Source organism: Mesoplodon densirostris, chromosome 18, assembly GCF_025265405.1.
Source record: "Mesoplodon densirostris isolate mMesDen1 chromosome 18, mMesDen1 primary haplotype, whole genome shotgun sequence".
Classification (NCBI taxonomy): domain Eukaryota; kingdom Metazoa; phylum Chordata; class Mammalia; order Artiodactyla; family Ziphiidae; genus Mesoplodon; species Mesoplodon densirostris.
In genome coordinates this window covers 59132587-59152765 of record NC_082678.1, presented here as the reverse complement: position 1 = coordinate 59152765, position 20179 = coordinate 59132587, and the positions used below count along the sequence as shown (strand labels likewise).

The window sequence follows — 20179 nt, the reverse complement described above, 5'->3', positions numbered from 1 at the left end:
AATACAAAGTACATAGCATTTGTCAAATGGTGTTTTGTTTTGTTTCTTAAAAATTTTTTAAATTGCAATTAGCAGCAGCATGGTCACCTTTTTAGACTATTAATCAGAATTGTGAATTTATATATATATATATTTTGATGAGAAATATTTATTTTAACTGGCATTTTCTTTACAGAAAATCTTCGTTATCGTAACATTCAGCAAACACATAGTGGAGCAGATGGTGGCTTTCATTGGGTGAGTAATTCTTTAAGGACTAATATTAATATCATCATGGTTTGAATGGGAGGAAATGTATAAAAAAGACTTTATTGGTATAGAATTTTTGTGATAGCTCTTTATTTTTTGAGAAGGAAAAATCTTTTGCCCTGTTATTATTTAAATTGAAGATGAACCTCATTCCCTACAGCAGGGAAGGATGAAGCTCAGATTATCCTTGTTTAATTTTAAACCAAACATGTATCAAGTCATATAATTCTTGATTTAAAAGAAGCTTTGCAGTTTGAGACTTGCCCTTCCAAAGAAGTATGAAATTCTCTTTATGTAAAAGACATGTGTATATAGTTAGAGTTTAATGGTGCTTTGGTACAATGCTATGACTTTTAGCCAAAATTGGATGCCAGATACACAGTTGTATTTCATTTATATATAAATCTTACATAAAATATTAATATTTCATTAAATAAGGCATGATAAGATATTACCAAAATATGTGTTATGAATCTATTACTTCACTAGAGAAAAATTAGACCATTTTAAAAGGCTAAACTATCCAAAGCATTTATTTTTGTGTTTAAAGAAGTAAGACCAGTTTTAACATACGCTTTAAATGACAGTGTCACAAATTTTTGGGAGTTTAGTTTAATAAAACAGTAAAGAAAGACCTGTTTAGTTAATCAAATTAATGTCAACTGGAATGTGAATCCTACCGGATATTAAATGAACCCTTTTTTTTTTAATATATGATTTTTTATTCAATGTTTACACGTGAGAGGTTTTCTTTTCATTTAATAGCGTAACTGCCCTATGGTGGAAAAGTGTTAAGTTGGAATGCCCTTTATGTAGTTTTAACACAAATCTTTATTTTAAAAGCCATTTATAAAACAAGACCTTTATGAAAATTTTCACTATTAAACAACTGCCACTTGGTAGTGAGTTCATGAGTATTAGTTTTATTATTCTTTGAACCATGTACTATATATTATACTTACTCTTTTCTATGTATGATTTTTCTATGATAAAATAGTTTTTAATATTTTCTACTTAGGTATTAATGTAATAATTGAGGAAAAACATATTCTTGAGAATATACTCGGTGGAGCCAGCTAATGATTTTATTACTTCCTAAGCTTCTGATTAGAAATATGGATTCTGGCTTGTAAATTAAATTTTAATTACTCCAGCTTTTTGTTGCCTGAATTCTTACAAAGTGGCTTATAAGTCACCATATATCACATTCGAAAAGAAAGAGGGAATATTCTTGTCCCTTTTTTTTAAAATAAGAAGACATTTCATCCGTTCCTAGAGATTATTGTGCCACCTTGAGAGAATTCTGAGGGACACATAGGACTACCACACAAACCACACAGACCCACACGTTGTAGGAATGACTTTGCATGCAGCATCCTACGTTCTTTCTTTCTCCTTTTTCCATACTGAACATTTATAGCAGGAAGTTTTCCAGCTACTTCTGCATCCTCACCACTACCACCTTTTGTTTCCCCGGCCTTTGGAGCTTCTAAGAAGTTATATTAGTTAGCTACCTATCTCAAACACCCACATCCAGTTCCATTTCCTTCCAATCACTTCATCATACTGCAGTTCGTAACCTTGTAAAAATCATATCTGAGCCTGTCGCCACCACTGTCCTCACTCCCCAGTTCCTCCACTTCTTGAAACCCTTCACTTGTTTTCCCCTTCATTCTTAAGATAAAGCTAAAACTCCTTACAGGGTCTCTATAGCCTTGAATGAGCTATCCCCTATAGTTTTCTCTGCTCGAGTCTCTCACCATTGGTCTTTGCTCAGGCTTTTCCCTTTGCCCTGTTCAGGGTCTCTCAACCTTGGCACTATTGACATTTTAGGCCGGATAAGACGTCTTTGTTGTGGGGGACTGTCCTGTGCATTGTAAGATACTTAGCTGCATCCTTTTCCTCTACTCACGAGATGCTAATAGTGTCTCCCAGTTGTGACAGTCAAAAATGTCCCCAAACATTGCCAAACGTTCCATGGCAAGTAAACCACCACTGTCACCACCAATTCCATTGAGAACCACTGGCCTAGATCATGTCCTTTGGATTTCAGCTACTATATTCACAAAAACACCTTCCCTGACTAGGTCACAATTACCCTCTTTCCTAGGGACCTCTTTTCTCAGCAGTATGTACTACATGCACTGACAGTTGTATTTTGACATTCATGTTTGAGGGTGTATGATTACTGTCCTTTTACAACTAACCTGTAAACTTCTTAATGGCAGAGGCCATGCCTATTTTTGTTCGCTGTTGTGTCCATAGCATCTGGCATCTTGATTGACGCATAGCAGGTGCTTGATAAATATCTGGTGATTAAATGAACAGGTGGTGTCCAAATAAAGATCTGGTCAGTAAGAATCAGCAAATTATTTGTAGAGCCCAGATTCTTCTGTTAACCCAGCCTTTGGAGTTTCTAAGAAATTATATTAATTATCTACAGTAAATAGCAATAAACGTATCTTTAAGCTTAGGCCAATGTATCAAAGTTAGAATTTCTTATTCCTTATGTTTTTCAAAATCAGTAGTCCTGGGCTTCCCTGGTGGCGCAGTGGTTGAGAGTCTTCCTGCCAATACAGGGGACACGGGTTCGAGCCCTGGTCCGGGAAGATCCCACATGCCATGGAGCAGCTAAGCCCATGTGCCACAGCTACTGAAGCCCACTTGCCTAGAGCCCATACTCTGCAACAGGAGAGGCCACTGCAGTGAGAGGCCCGCACACTGTAACGAAGAGTGGCCCCCACTCGCCGCAACTAGAGAGGGCCTGTACGCGGCAACGAAGACTCAATGCAGCCAAAATTTAATGAGTTAATTAATTAATTAATTAATTTTAAAAAAATCAGTAGTCCCTCCCCTTAACTATCTCCTCTAGCACAGCCCCTCAAAAAAAAAAAAGTTCCAGTGATTCTTCTTAAAGATGTTTTTGCATAAAGTTATTCTAAGATATTCAAGGCCTACTGGAATGGGTGGTGGTTTTGTTTTGTTTTGCGTGCGTCATATTTTAAAAACTGTTTGCAAGAGACAAATGTTGCAACATCCTGATATCTTCATCTTTTCCCCAGTACTGTCTACAGGGATTACCCATCAACTTCTTTTCTAGATAAACTATTAAGCAGTATAAATAATTAGACTTAGCTGTAATAATAATTCTTTATTACCACATGCTAATGGGTATCTTTTTCATCTTAGTCTGTAATAAAATTATCTTTTAATCAGATTCTCTAATTGAGCTTGACATGGTTTGTTTTCCTTCATTTTGAAGTAGGAAATACTATATAAGTGATCAGATGATAATAAATGATAATAAATAGTATCGCCAAACCTAGACTGAAAATTGAGTTAAACCCGGAGAATGAATTTTTAGAAGACCTAAATTTGTTCTTTTATATCATAATAAATAGCTTAGCAATTTATTTCAGAAAAGGGAAGAACAGTCAGATTGATTCCCTAGACTCATTGTTGAGCTGAACTGAAAATACTACATGTAATTTTCTATAGAAACATTCTCCTTTGATTGTTAGTTCTCCTTTTTCACACTGTTAAAACTACTGATATAAATGGTGTGTGTGTGTATGTATATATACATATACATATATATATATGGCAAATCATCAAACTAAACTAGAAAGTTTGGAATACAGTCTTTTTTTTTGCGGGGGGCTGTGTTGGGTCTTGTTGCTGCGCGCGGGCTTTCTCTAGTTGCAGCAAGTGGGGGCTACTCTTAGTTGCGGTGTGCGGGCTTCTCATTACGGTCGCTTCTCTTGTTGCGGAGCACGGGCTGTATGCGCGCAGTCTTCAGCAGTTGCAACACATGGGCTCAGTAATTGTGGTATGCAGGCCCTAGAGCACAGGCTCAGTAGTTGTGGCGCACGGGCTTAGCTGCTCCGCAGCATATGGGATCTTCCCGAGCCAGGGATCAAACCCGTGTCCCCTGAATTGGCAGGCAGATTCTTAACCACTGCGCCACCAGGGAAGTCCTAGAATCCTTTTGAAGGATGTTTAAAACTATGTGCCCACAATTAAGAGGGTGGTGAATTGCCATGGTAGAGTAAAAATCAAAAGAAAAGACCAAGAAAAAGTCAGCAACAGTTCAAATTTAAAATAAAATTATGAGATACTAAGGCAAGGAAGAATGAAAAATGAATCCCAAGAGTAAGGACAGCTATGGAGTGAAATATGAAAAGAACCCACAGGCTTTAGACAAAACCAATCTAGGTTTGAACATAAACTCTTCCACAGGCCAGTTATTTATTTCCTCTCTGCATCCACTTTTAGCTGCTGTCCTCTCAAATAATATATTTTCTTTGAGTAGCATTTCTTCCCCAGTTCAGGAGGCCACTGGTAATCTTTCCAACTTCCAGTCAAAATGTAAAATGTCCTGTCTCAAAATATCTTACAGTTTAGTTGAAATGTGCTCATATCAAGTGATTTAAAATTCTAAGGCATGTGGATTTTTTAAATGCCTTTCCTCTCAATTTTTTTTTTTTTGCGGTCTGCGGGCCTCTCACTGTTGTGGCTTCTCCCGTTGCGAGCACAGGCTCTGGACGCCCAGGCTCAGCGGCCATGGCTCATGGGCCCAGCCGCTCCGCGGCATGTGGGATCTTCCCAGACCGGGGCACGAACCCGTGTCCCCTGCATCGGCAGGCGGACACTCAACCACTGTGCCACCAGGGAAGCCCCCTCTCAATTTTTATGTTGCCTGTGTTCTCATCTCATTTTTCAAAGTTTCTACCGACTGTGAATGGAAAGATAGCCTGCTAGGTGACTACTTTGTATGGTCTCAGAGAAGACTGAGGGAAGGCCTACTTCTCCTTAAAGGAAGTACCCATTTCTTTACTCTCTGATCAGTAAAACACCTTTTATCAGGACAAAGTTTTTCATCAAAGATTATACAAATAATTCTTGAGGGTACTATTTATTAAACATAGTGAGCACTTTATATACAATTGTTATTACTATCTACTTCTTTTTCTTTTTTTTTTTGGCTGCATTGGGTCTTCGTTGTGGTGCACGGGCTTCTCATTGCGGTGGCTTCTCTTGTTACAGAGCACGGGCTCTAGAGTGCAGGCTCAGTAGTTGTGGCGCACGGGCTTAGTTGCTTCGCGGCATGTGGGATCTTCCCGGACCAGGGCTCGAACCCGTGTCCCCTGCATTAGCAGGCGGATTCTTAACCACTGTGCCACCAGGGAAGTCCTTTTTTTGCAGTTTTGAACAATGCTTCTGTGAGCATTTCTTAGTGCAAGATAGATGAGCACATAGTGGAACCTAGAATATGATAAAAGGGACAACATAAAAGAGGGAAAAGGTGAATAAAAGAGAGACTGGACATAAGTAAGACAACCTTCATTGTGATAAGTTAACTTAGTTTTTTGTCTAGGGTCAAATTTTGTCTAGGCAGGTGTGCCTGTGGCCCGCCATGTCAGGCTACTCACCTCCCCAGGTGTCAGGGAAAGAATTATTTAGTGTTGACCATTACATCTCTGGTGGTGAGGTTTAGGATCAGTTTTATACAGGTTTGAATGCTATACTGATGACTGAAAGAAATACCCCTTTCCCCAAACGGCTTCTAGTCTCAGTGTAACTGTGGAATGGCCCAGCTGCATAAGTGTGCCTTTGGACTGTGGTATTTCTAGTATAGTATATCATGGTATGACAGTCCTAAGGTCCCAGAGAGAATATAAGCCCTATCTCCAAAATTTATTGTCATTTTAAGAGTAAATAATTCCCCTCCCTTGACCAGAAATAATTATTTGTAGATTTATTTCTTGGACAGTTCTGGAAAGTAATCATTAGTATCACTGGGTTTAGGGAAAGGTATCCCTATTACCTATCCCTAAATCAAAGGGTTTGTCTAGTTATATATGAAAATCTGAATAGATGTAACGAATCAGTTACATATTCTGAAAGGTTAGAACAGATAATACCCTTGAAGAAGCCTTTTGGTTTATGGTATGTTTGGCAAGAGGACAGAGAAAAGGTTCTGAAAAAAGATTAGGCATGTAATGGGTTTTTCACTCTCTGATATCCTAAGCTGAAGTAAGTCAGAGGACAGAACCAAAGAACCAGGGGACTTTAGAGCTTCAAAGGCATTACGTTTTTTGCAGTCTTTCGTTCTTGCTCTCTTTCTTTTTTCTTAAGATTTTAAACTTATTTTTATTTAATTTTAGATTTTCTCCAATGAGAGAGACCTGGACATATTTCTTAAAGAGCATGACCAAGTCTAACTTGAACATCATGATTAAAATGACATGTTCTGATATTCTCACCAAATAGAGGATGAGAATTCCCAGAAAATAACATTAAGCGTATGACTCGTAACAAACCATATGCAGAACATTGGCTCGTTGTCAGGTTGCCAAAGTCTTATTGGAAGACAAAGTCCCCAGTTTTACCACACAAGAAAATTTCCATAACTCAGTCATTGAACTCGGGGGATGGGGTTAGCTGGAGCAGGCAGGGACTTTTTACCAGATACAGAATGTTCCGTGCTCCTCTTTGCTGTCTCCTATTTCTAAGTTAACTTGACATTTGACCTCAAGAGTCGGACTTGCCTGTGGCAAGAGAGATCATTTCAACCAGTGAGTAATAAAGTGCTTGAATCTTAGTGTTGTTTCTTGTTCCTCACTCTGTAAGTGGTCAGAATGAGCTATATTGGTCTGGACTTTTTCTTCTACAGAAAGAAAATCTATCTTTTCATTTTATTATATTATTATTATTATTATTATTATTATTATTATTATTATTTGGCTGTGTTCGGTCTTCATTGCTGCACGCGGGCTTTCTCTAAGTTGCGGCGAGAGGGGGCTACTCTTTGTTGCAGTGCGCAGGCTTCTAATTGCAGTGGCTTCTCTTGTTGCAGAGCACAGGCTTTAGGCGCGTGGCCTTTGGTGGTTGTGGCACGTGGTCTCTGTAGTTGTGGCTCACGGGGTCCAGAGCGCAGGCTCAGTAGTTGTGGTGCATGGGCTCAGTTTCTCCGCAGCATGTGGGATCTTCCCAGACCAGGACTTGAACCTGTGTCCCCTGCATTGGCAGGTGGATTCTTAACCACTGCACCACCAGGCAAGTCCCTACCCTTTCATTTTAAAATACACAAACCTGCTTTATGTATTTGATTCTCTTTGACTTTTTTTGATCATTGTAAAATAATCAGAAAAAGTTATGGAAGTGTGGAACACAAATAACTGTATTAATCGGAGGAGGATACAGAGGTTTTAAGACCCCAGCTGCTGAGAATCAGTTGTACATGCTGATTTTAATATAATCTTCTGTACTTCAGGTAGAAAACTCCTTCTTTTTCATGTCCTCTTCCTGTAGTTTATCTTCTCTTTTGACTCTTAACTCCTTTGTATTTTTCTTATAGATATTGGGAGGCAGATAGTTAAAGGTTAAAGCAAGAACTCTGGAGTTAGACTGTAAGGTGAGAAATGGACATTGTATTAGGAAGTTACTCTTAATCATAATTAGAGCATTTCTGTAGAATGATGAAAACTAAAACCCAATTATATTAACCTACATAGTGGGTAAAGAAAAAGTCAGGCTAAGGTCATACCTGACACATTTTAACTGTTCTATAAATATTTGTTGACTAATTGAATTCATTTATTCGTTATTAGGAGAGACCTCTGTGCATTTTAGGCTGAGGGAAATACTCTGGTTAAAAGCTAGAGACGGAAAATACAAATGAAGAAAAGGAAGGACGTGGGTTGGATATAACATTTAGTAAGCACTCAGTGTGCCAGATGCTTTACATTTGTTTTTATGGATATGCATAATAAAACCTATAAGGTACTTACTATCACTGTCTTCATGGGGAAACTGAAACATATTTAAATTCATGTAAATGGTAAGAGCTGTAAGGAGATAGGATCAAAAGCCTGAGTGGTTTGATTTATTCTCCTTAACCACTTCTTCCTTCAAAACTGGAATGAAGGGACTTCCCTGGTGGCGCAGTGGTTAAGAATCCGCCTGCCAAGGCAGGGGACATGATTCGAGCCCTGGTCTGGGAAGATCCCACATGCCGCGGGGCAACTAACGCCATGCCCACAACTACTGAGCCTGCGCTCTAGAGCCCGCGTGCCACAGCTACTGAAGCCCATGCGCCTAGACCCTCTACAAGAGAAGCCACTGCAATGAGAAGCCCGTGCACTGCAACAGAGTAACCCCTGCTCACTGCAACTAGAGAAAGCCCGCGTGCAGCAACGAAGACCCAACGCAGCCAAAATTAATTAATTAGTTAATTAATTAATTTAAAAAATAACTGGAATGAAGATTTCAAGATCTTTTGAGGTGGAAAAGACGGACATTGAGAGAGTGCTGTAGAAGTCAGTGAGGTAATCTTGAAGTTGGGAGATTTGGACGGGAGTGCTAGTTTCAAATGGCTGCCTCGTGAATGTGATAGGGAGTCAGCATGAGTTCTTTCTGTCTACTCTCCTTGTTCACACTTGTAGTGACCTGGCACAGCTGAAACTAGTTACTACCGGTGTTACTTTGAGAAACCTACTGGGTTTTGTACTGTAGGTTTAAATGCATTTTTTTTTCCTCTCCCTCTCATCACCCTTCTAGATTAAGTTCATTGAGAGCAGAGATCCTGGCTGTTGTTTTTAAGGTTATCTATTGCATTTAGCGAGTTTCTGCCTAATGGTTGGAGTAACTAGATTTTTCTTGATGAGTTTAAATTCCTTTTTAGTACTGTCACTTTTTTTTTTTTTTTTTTTTTTTTTTTTTTTTTTGCGGTACGCGGGCCTCTCACTGTTGTGGCCTCTCCCGTTGCGGAGCACAGGCTCCGGACGCGCAGGCCCAGCGGCCATGGCTCACGGGCCCAGCCACTCCGCGGCATGTGGGATCCTCCCCGACCGGGGCACGAACCCGTGTCCCCTGCATCGGCAGGCGGACCCTCAACCACTGCGCCACCAGGGAAGCCCAGTACTGTCACTTTTTTCACTCACACTCAAGCCACTTTGAATGATATAAAGGCCAGTGAGCTTCCGTGCTATTTCACCTTAAATTTGAAATTCCGCAAACTATTCTTTATTCTTGACCTTTGGGTCTGCGGGTCCCTGTTGCTGATTTCTTTCTTTCTTAGAACTCGGGGGGTCATCCAACCAGCCGCAGATGGATTTGTCACCCTGTAAAGCTGCCATCCGTGTGTCATTTTCTGTAACTGAAATCCGTTGGTTTTTAACAGGGTTTTGTTTTAGCAGCCAATCACTTTTACTTGGTTCTTGTAGACCCACTTCTTTAGCTCGGCCCTCATTCGTTAACATAAATGCCTGTTGGGCTTCTATTGCTCAACTCAGAATCCTGAGATGAGGTTTTGTTTTCAAAAGCTTCCCTTTAATGATAGCGTATTTCAAAGAGTATGTGCTCATTGTAAGGAGGTCTTACCTTCATCCTGATTCTTATAGAAAACAATTCCAAATGTTCATAAGCAAGTGCAGGGCTTCCCTGGTGGCACAGTGGTTAAGAATCCACTAATTAATGAGGTGGATGGACCTAGAGTCTGTCATACAGAGTGAAGTAAGTCAGAAAGAGAAAGACAAATACTGTATGCTGACACATATATATGGAATTTAAGAAAAAAATGTCATCAAGAACATAGGGGTAAGACAGGAATAAAGACACAGACCTACTAGAGCATGGACTTGAGGATATGGGGAGGGGGAAGGGTAAGCTGTGACAAAGTGAAAGAGCGGCATGGACATATATACACTACCAAACGTAAGGTAGATAGCTAGTGGGAAGCAGCCGCATAGCACAGGGAGATCAGCTCGGTGCTTTGTGACCGCCTGGAGGGGTGGGATAGGGAGGGTGGGAGGGAGACGCAAAAGGGAGGGGATATGGGAACATATGTATATGTATAACTGATTAAATTTGTAAAATAAAAAAATATATATATATAAAAAAAAAAAAAAAAAGAATCCGCCTGCCAATGCAGGGGACGTGATTTGAGCCCTGGTCTGGGAAGATCCCACATGCCGCGGAGCAACTAAGCCCGTGCGCCACAACTACTGAGCCCGCGTGCCACAACTACTGAAGCCCGTGCGCCTAGAGCCCATGGTCCGCAACAAGAGAAGCCACTGCAATGAGAAGCCTGCGCACTGCAAAGAAGAGTAGCCCCAGCTCACTGCAACTAGAGAGAGCCTGCGCACAGCAACGAAGACCCAATGCAGCCAATAATAAACAAATAAATAATTTTTTTAAAAGAAGAAAAGCAAGTACAATTGAGGGTTACTTTTTCTGAAAGATGCCTATGATGGAAATACGCTGTGAGGCAGTAGACACAGCGCACCTGATGTTTCTGGCTACAGCAGTGGTCTTCCTTCTACACAGCGGCCAGGAAACTGATGGCGTCACGTGTTTATAATTCTACTCGGCGCACAATGGACTAACTTGAGTACCAAAGAGGTTTTAAGAATTTGAAAGGGGCACAGCTGTGAATGAAATTCAAGATGTTTTAATCCCAAATCCTGAGGTTGAATCACAACGAATGTTAGATGGTGCCAGAGACTATCAATACAAACTTACATATATGAGAAAGCCCTCGATTTTAACTCTTTCATTTCAGTCACATGGGATTACTGGATCCCATTTTTACTGGGTTAAATATGTTTATTTGCAGCCAACACCAGTTCATTTACTTGTCATATTCCTGGGTTAATGGATTAATTAGGGATCAATTTGTATCTTTTTTTCTTTTTTCTTTCTCTAATCTCTGAGGACTGAAAAGCTCTAAATATTAATGGATGTTAGCATGATGGCCTTTGGCTTCTTCAGAAAGATTGTTTGATAAACTACCTCCCCTCTGCCTTGCCTGCCTCTTCTCCTGAGCAGTCTACCTAGGGAGGAAAGACGTTTTTTGTTTTGTTTTTTTTCATTTGCAGGGAAATCTATCATTGTTGAATCAGGCCAGGAGTCTGAGATCCATTCTGAGTCACTATGAATAGAGTTCTAGTATTGGTCGGGGCCCCAGGGAAACTGGTGGTTAAATACTGTGAGAATCTTTATCAGACAGGAAATGACAACTCATTAAAGTACTAACCGTTAAGCCTGTTTAGATCCTGGCCTCCGTGCCCAGTGGGGGCAGGGCCGGGGGTGGGGTTGGTTATGGCGGTGTGGTGTTTAACTCTACGGTGTTTGACCAACATGTGCACGTGTCTGAAAACAAAGAATTATTTATAAGACTGTTATCAAGAAAGGGACTTGCTAGGCCATCTTGTCACTGAACTTCTACCTACCGTTCTGTCACTGCCTCTTGTTCAGAAGACAGATCAGCATGTAATGGAGGTGGGATAGGGAGGGGCTTTTATTTCATCCCTGAAAATATATCCTACCAGTACCTTAATTGTAAAATTTAATCTCTTTAGCAGAAGAGCCTGTAGCTTCAGTCTAGAAGAGTCTGTTTACGGCTGTACTTACTTCTCAGCTCCCAGGACAAATCTCAATCTCAATTGATAGAATTCTCTGGAGTCAAATTTGACTTATTGATTTACATTTACATACAATGATCCTCACCCAATAAAGAAAATTCTAAAGACCCTGATATTCATTTTAAACATAAATATAAGTTTAACTGTGGGCACAGGATTTCAGTCTCTCGAGATTTGGCTATTCAGGTTCTTAAAGGCCCTCTTTATAGTGGCCTATAGGAGCCACTATAAAGGATGGAAGGATGAGCAAAAGAGAGACATTTAATCTGGATCTTTGTAGAAATAGCTTTCTTTTCTCTAATATGTTACCTAACAGTTTTGCCTTGAGTTGGTCTGCTAACTAAGCCTTAAGATATTTTTGACCTTTTGGGAACAAGGTATAGTATCTGTATCCCTTGCAGTTTAGTTTCCTGGTCTAAACCAGTGGTCTCCACCATTGGAGTGGGACTAAAATAGAACTTCTATTTATATTTATTTTCATCTTTGTTATTTTCTTTTTTGTGTATTTTTGTAATGTACATAACATTATTATGGTAGTATATGTACATATAATTTATATGGCTATACATACATGGAGGATATAGCTTACCATCAGTCTGATTGGCACTCCCTCAGTCCACATATCAGAAGATCACAAATCATGGATTACAAAAATAAGCTAGGGTTAGAGTAAGAGTTCCATGGTACAAAAGGGGCTTACAGTGGGCATGCTGCAATTTATTGTTTCTTCTATGTCCCATTAATCAGAAATATTTGCTAATGATAGCATGAAAGCTGTCATAATTAGTAAGACATTTAGTAACAATTTTAAAAATTTTAAGATTTCATCCATATTTTATCCATTTTAATTTGTATTTGTACATTTTACTATTTGCGTAAGTATTATACATCTATCAAAAATGTTCGCAGACCATTGGTCTAGGCTCCTCTGCCCTTAAAAGCTGCTTTTGGTGCTATCAAAAAGTAGTCTATTTCAAAAGATCTCTATTATGCTTTCTGAATTATAGCAGCAGTAGACTTGATTAAACCTTTCCTTTCCCTTTCTTTTAATACTACCCCTGACCTGAATCTTCTTCTAAAAACATTTTCTCACATTCATAAGCTTTCTGTGGTTTAACTAACCACACCCTGAGAGTGTTATTTCCATGTTCTGATTAATCATTAGAGGAATGTTAAATAAATCAGCCTCAAAGTACTGCACAAATAGTGAAACGAAGGTTAAAAAAATTTTTTTTGCCCATACTTTTTTTTTCTAAGAAAGATAAAGGCTTACTGCCCTATAGCCTTACTAGGAATCCATGTCAGACAGTATGTTTTCTGGAACGCCAATGATATGACTTACATAATCACATTAATGCTAAGATCTTCAAAAAAAATGGCTAAGAAAGCAGAACCTATATTAAAACTTTACTTTATTAATACCTGTTTAATTCCCATAGGCATTTCCACTGCTTAACCTTTATATATGCCCTGTGTAAATAGGGCTAAACAAGACAAATCAATTTTTTAAAAGTTTATGTTACTTCTATGTTACTAAGCACTGTGCCCCAGTTTTATGATGGCACATAATAATAAAAAATACTCATCTGGGTGGAAAAATCCAAACAGAATCATGAACAGGAAAATTTCAGGTCTTTTAATAGCAAGTCCTAGATTGATGACTATGTCCGTGTTGGAGAAGAGATTCAAAGTAAATCAAATGGTGTGTTTTTTATATCTGGTGAACCAATTTGTTTGAGAGTTACAAAATTTGAAAGGAGTCCCTTGAAAACAGAATAACAATGACCGATGAATTTTTTGGAATGGGTGTATGCTCATAAAATGAAAATGTAAGCATTGTGAAAAACTGGAGTACTCACATCACCCACTCTATGCAACCTCTGCCAATTGTGATGCTTCCTCTGGTAGATTTTCTGGCTTTTTGTGGGAACACAATGCAGACCTTTATTTATAATGAGTCAATATGGGGAGAGTTTAAAATACAGATTTCTTATCAGATAAGTGATTTCCACAAACAGAGTCACAGATGCATTAAAAAACATAGAAAAATAATAGATTTTGTTTGCATAATGGTCAGGGCCCTTGACAGAATTTTGCAAAGAAGTTTGTCTTGTTTTTGTTTTAATACATACTTAGGTATATAAGCATGGCAAAATATTGTTCCCATGAAACCACTTTTGAGCTCTGAGTGGGTTTATTAGACTTATGTGGAATTTTTTCTTTACTTTCTTTCCCCTCTTTTGTTTGCATTTTCTGAGGTGTTCTGTTTGTTTGTTTCTTTATTAAAATCAGTAACAAAAGTTCAAAAATTGCCATTAGAATAACTTGTTGGAAATTTGTTTCTTCATGAGTTATATTATCTGAAAAATGTGTGTGCCAAGAAAATAAATATCAAGATATTACTATCCACAAAAATTTTTTTACCCACTATGCTGAAGGTCTACAGCAACAAAAGTAGATGAGATCAATTTTGTTCTTGCTTTTGTTTTCCTTTGTTTTTTCCTTTCTTCTTGAAGGCTTTCTCACCTAGAGAAAATGGCTGTTTATGGCTAATTTAAGTATATTTAAATCCAACCACTGACTGGAAAATAGTAACTCTAATACTTTGAACTTAATCAGCACCTAATGGCAGATGGAGAACTTCACCCACCCACCATGGGTTGAGATGAGGGTCCTTAGCCAGGTGCACAAGGTACTCTGAATTTAATGGCTTTCAGAAAATGGCATTTAAGTTATTTCCTGAGCCAACTATAAAAAGACACTGAACTGTGATGCAAGTTATTCCTTCCTCATGTGTGTACCTTAAATTAATCCTAAATGTCAGAATGGACTCTTACCTCTGTCTGCTGCTTGAAAATAACTTGAGGGATGAAGTCGTGAGATGGTGTTATTGTTTCTCTTAAATGTATGTTAAGAGTGAAAGCTTTAATTTCAATTTTTATCTAAAGAACTTAAAGAACTTTCGTGTTAATTAAGAAAACTTTAGTATAAGAGTGCTTTGTATAAGCTGAGGCATGTGTGGCCTTAAGCCATTGTTTGTAGTCATAGAGAAATGAAAATAAAACTAAAATTTTGATGAATATATTTAAAAAATTAAGAGGACCTGACAAATAATTCATTATGTAACACTTAATACCTAGTTTTCAAATATGCTAACTTTTTAGATTTTTTCAGATCATGTGGCATTTGTTCATAATAGTTTTGGTTAATATATTGCTGTTAAAACTTTTAACTTCTCTATTTTCACCTGTTCCTAGTCTCTTATGAAAAACTGAATCTCCCATCCCACCACCAGAAACTCTCTAAAGCATTTAACAAACACCATAGCCCCTTGAAAAATTAATCTCTGCATTAGCCCAAGATAATTCTTTGAAAGTTACACATCATGTAAATGTGTAATGACATATATTCTCTATCAGCTAAAAAAGTAGGTCTTAATGGACTTACAATGGCAAATCATTTATGGTTTCCAGTTATTTTGAAGGGAATCTAGAATGATTGTTGCCAGTCCCTTCCTCATTCCCCTCAACAACAACAGCAAAGTAGAACCTTTCTACCATTGGGTCTTGGTTCTTAATTTTCTCCTTAAATAATGGCTTGACCCTGGAGCCCAAGAATGATTTGAGGAAAACTGTAAGCCATATTTTTGCTTAACATCAGTCTGAAGTTAGAAGTCTGAAGAAAGAACAAGACACATAATGGAACCCAACTCTTGGAGGACATCAAAAAGGGAATTTTCAAGTCATTTCTTGTACAACCTAGCTGTTCAAATAAGCATACAATCATTTCAGCCTCTCTAAATGTTTTTTTTAACTTTCAAAAGAAATGGCTTGACTATAGCCATCCTTGGGAGTTTAAAACAATGACATAAGTTATTGTTATTAAGGGTGAAAGAATCAATTTCTGGGAATTCCCTGGCAGTCCCGTGGTTAGGACTCAGCACTTTCACTGCCATGGACCTGGGTTCAATCCCTAGTCGGGGAACTAAGATCCTGCAAGCTGTGCCTGCAGCCAAAAGAATTTCTGAAGGAAAGTCCTTATAAATCTGTAATCTTCAAAGCCAATCTTTTTGTGCATTTATTTTACTGGATTTTTTTTATATTCATGTGGTTTATTTGAAGTGTAAGTGGATGAACTATTTGCATTCCTTTATGCATTATATAAAGAACTACCCAAGGGAAATCTGTTTTAAAGAGAAAGTTTGTACTATTGTTGCTCCTTTGTAGAAGAATCATTACTAATAAACAGCAACAGAGCTCAGAGACAGCTCTTCTGGTTTAACGTACTAATGTAAGGCCACGTAAAAGTCTATGAGAGGACTTAACCCACAGTCTCCCTCCCTTCTCCGTCTTTTTTTTTTTTTTTTTTTTTTAATATTTACTTACTTATGTGGGATCTTTAGTTGCGGCACGCAGGACCATTTTTTAGTTGCGACATGTGGGATATAGTTCCCCAACCAGGTATCGAACCCAGGCCCCCTGAATTGGGAGTGCAGAGTATTAACCACTGGACCACGGGGGAAGTCCCACTTCTCCATCTTTGATGTCTGTCATACAGGTCTTCTGGAATCATCAATGCACTCATTGCCTCTACTACATATGTCTATCCAGGCCTTTTTACATATCCTTCAGTATTCATTAAAGGACTTTTTAAACAACTTCACCCCACACTGATCTCTCTTTTTTCCCTTCAATTTCTTTGGAATATATCTTCTGTACCAAAAAGTTGAGAAATTTATTATTGACTTATAAATTCTTTTGTTTGTAAATCAGGTCGTGTGTGTGTGTGTGTGTGTGTGTGTGTGTGTGTGTGTGTGTGTGTGTGTGTTTTGAATCCCTGTAATGATTTTAAGTTCTTGGACATAGACTATTTCTTGCAGTTTTTTTCTTTCCCCATAGTACCAATTACAGTGTTGGATATAAAATAAGGACTCCATTAAGGGTGTGGTGGTTGATAATTAAAAGGATCAAAGAAAAGTATCAGCCAGGAGTTATGTATTTGTTCACCTCTTGTAAACACAGGAGCCAGGAATTTCTCTTCCTTTACTCCTGCTTTTTGTTACAGAAAGCAGCAACTGAATTGTTCTAGAAAAAGGGCAGTGAAGTTCATTTAATACTTACTTTAAAAAGGAGAACATAAGGCACTGTTGCAAATACATAAAATACCTTTTGCTGGCCCCAGGAAAAAGATTGGGCTCACTTAGCTTTTAGCCCTATTATTATCAGATGAGAAAATAAAGGGTATAGAAAATAGAGATGTTTGGTTTTCTAAGTTGCCCCAAGTTACCATTTTTTTAAAATGCCTGCAAGCATTTCTAAAACGGGAGCCTGGTACCTACAGTTGCCAAACCGGTTTAACAGCACTATCTCCACATATTCTAGGTGAGAGGGAGCTCCGAGTACATAGACTTATCAGAGATCACTGTCCCAGTCATCTCAGAACAAGTTGTTTAGTAAAATGTAGTGTAGTTTCTGTGCAAACCATCTACCATAAGCCACGAAGTGATTCAAGGTTCGCAGTCCCTTCTTTGTTCCTTTGTTAATCACTGACTTCTGACTAGTGGGAGGTGCCTCCCAAATTTGCTAATGCATTCTTTTTGGATAAGGATGACGCACAGATTGTCCTAATAAGGACTTGGATTGAGAAAGGACCGCCCCCTCTGAGAAGATGGGACAAGTCAGAGAGAGGGCGGGCAGTTTCTTTTTCAACTAGGGATGACACAAGCATAAGTCATTTCCTTATTAATCGGTTCAAACCAGTTCTTACAGGAACTGGTGGTGATAAATGTGAGACTTCTCAGAAGTCATTCATTTTATTCTTTGTACCACACCAGTGTGCAGCATCAGCTGAGAGCTGGCCTCACTCTGAGAACTAACTCTTCTACTAGAAGGGACTCTCAGCTCCTATTTTCTTCTTAAACATTTTTGGAGGGAGAGCTTTTTCTCCTTTATGGGGTTGTGAAAGGATGAATTCTGATCCATTGAAAAGAGTTCACAGGATTTCGCCAGCTCTGCTGCTTGTTGTTGGTTTTTTTCCTCCTTCTATCTAATCCCTGCTTTTTGAGTTGAGGCGGTAAGTGGATTTTTCTTTAACATTTTTCCTGCCTTTCTTCCCAAATGTATCTTTTTCCTTGGGTTATTGTACCCTGCTTCCAGTGCTGTCCCTGGCATAGGTCCATCTCTGCAGAAGCCATTCCAGGAATACCTGGAGGCCCAGCGTCAGAAGCTTCACCACAAAAGCGAAACGGGCACACCACAGGTGAGACTTTCCTCTATCTTCTTCTCTTCTCCCCACCCCCCACAGTTTCAGGGCGAAGTTACATTCACAGCACTCACTGGCATTTTTAGGCAAATAGAGTGAGGTTTGTCAGTCTTAGCAGAAGTTTGAGGCTCGGTTTACTCTCTACTGGCAAATGTGCCTTTGTCTAGATCAGAAAATGTATTGATAACTTCTATTTTGTACATCTTCTCCCAAAAACAAGCCTTGGGCTAATGGAAAATAATGGATCTGTTATGTAGAATGAGTTATTACCTTGATGTTAAATGATTTATTTATAAGTAGCAAGTATACTTTCCAAGTGAATTAAAAAGTTAAATTTTATAGCATAACAAAGTATTGGACTTACTGAGTTCATTTGAATATCTTCCTTCATTTTTGCTCTATTTTTCTTTTCACAGATGGGAAAATAATTTTTTTCTAATATAAACCAAAGCTGTTAACATAACTGAACTTAAAAACTTAATTAAGTTAAGCCTGCCTTTTCTATAAACAGTTCTGCAGCAAAGGAAATGACTAGAAGAGGATGAGTAAGCAATAACCTGAAATGGGAAACTTGAAGGAAGCATAGTGTTTTCCTTGTTTGGTTGGGGATTTTTTGTTTTTTTGTTTTTTGATGGCCTTACACTCTTTACCTGGCCCTTTGCTGCCCTCAGTTGACCAAACATGACTCCAGAAATAGATAACATTTATATTTTAAAAGCTGCTCCTAATCCTGGAACAAGAATATATATACATGTAACTATCTTGACACAACTCTGCAAGTATCTCCATGGTGACTTCAGATAGTAAGATTTAATCAAAGACTTTATGTAGTGAAAGATAAGAGATGACTTCACACCCACCCCATTCTAAACTATATGAATCAACATTGACTTTATATCTAACAAAGTGAAATCTTAATAGCTGGGTATAAGAAGGCCTGAATGTAGATTTCACAGTAGCTGAAGACACAAGACTTTTCATTTTTAATTGTTTAGGCTTTATAACTTGTAAACTCCAGGTTCTCATTATTTTCATTAAAACATGGTAGGTGGTCCCCTTTTTACTACTGAACTAATGAAGCATTTCTTGTGGATTGTTCTGCCTTTCTTCCTGCAGGGAGAAAACTGGTTGTCCTGGATGTTTGAGAAGTTGGTTGTTGTAATGGTGTGTTACTTCATCCTGTCCATCATTAACTCCATGGCACAAAGTTATGCCAGACGAATCCAGCAGCGGTTGAACTCAGAGGAGAAAACTAAATAAGCAGAAAAGTTTTAACTGCAAAAATTTAAATGGACAGGTTCTGCCTTAAATTGGGAGGACTCCAAACCAGGAAGGAAAATTCCCTTTTCCAACCTGTATCAATTTTAATTTTTTTTTTCCCCTGAAAGCAGTTTAGTCCATATCTTGCACTGACATACTCTTCCTTTGTTAAGGTAAGGTATCCACCGTCAATTCAATCCAAATTGTATTTTATTAGGGTGGAATGTGATATTAAGCAGCAAACTTAACAAAAACTGGCCTTCTATTTGTTATTTTCAAAGGCCCACATGGTACAATTAAAGAATTCCGGACACCAAAAAAAAAAAAAAAAAAAAAACGGTTCCTAAGTATGTCAAGTATGTCAAGCTTTTTAGGCTTGTCACAAATGACTTCTTTGTTTTTCTAAGTCATCAAAAGTGTATATAAATTATACTAGATTGGATAACAGTCTTGCATGTCTATTATGGTAAAATTTAATATGCCATCTTGCCCAACCCTTCCTATTCCACCTTTGAAAAAAGGACATTTTATGATGCATTGCACACCCTCTTGGGAAACTGATCTTTCAATTTTGAGACAGTATAAGGAAAATCTTGTTGGTGTCTCGCAAATGAGCTGACACCATTTTTTATTCTGTATATTTAGAATGGAGTCATGAAAAAACTTTATAAAGACATCTTTGATCATTCCAAAATTGTGTCCGTTTTCTTGAGCGTTTTGATATTTTTACTTCCTTTTAGCTTCTACCAACTAAATGCAACCTTGCCATATCCACCTACAACCGCAGTTTCTTAAGCCTTCATTTATTTGCATGAAAGGGCCACCACCAAAGCATTTTTTGTTGGGCTGGAATTGGGCAGCTGGCTACACACTGCTGAAATGGCACCTTAGGGACTGGTATATCAAGGGGACTTCTTGGCTTGTGAAAACAGGAGGGATGATAGTATACACATCAAAGGACATGGAGAGGAAAATGACTCATT

At 38.4% G+C, this 20179-nt stretch overlaps 1 protein-coding gene across 2 annotated transcripts in view; it reads left to right on the top strand.

Annotated features, from left to right (window-relative positions):
• Window positions 1-19890, top strand: part of VMP1 (vacuole membrane protein 1) — a 132496-nt gene extending 112606 nt beyond the window's left edge. For both annotated transcript variants that reach the window (XM_060080659.1, XM_060080658.1), the window contains exons 10-12: window positions 176-237; window positions 17831-17933; window positions 19053-19890. In XM_060080659.1, the coding sequence (XP_059936642.1) occupies window positions 176-237; window positions 17831-17933; window positions 19053-19196 (309 nt within the window). In that variant the 3' untranslated portion in view covers window positions 19197-19890. The remainder of the gene's footprint in view (window positions 1-175; window positions 238-17830; window positions 17934-19052) is intronic.
• Window positions 19891-20179: the final 289 nt, after the last annotated feature.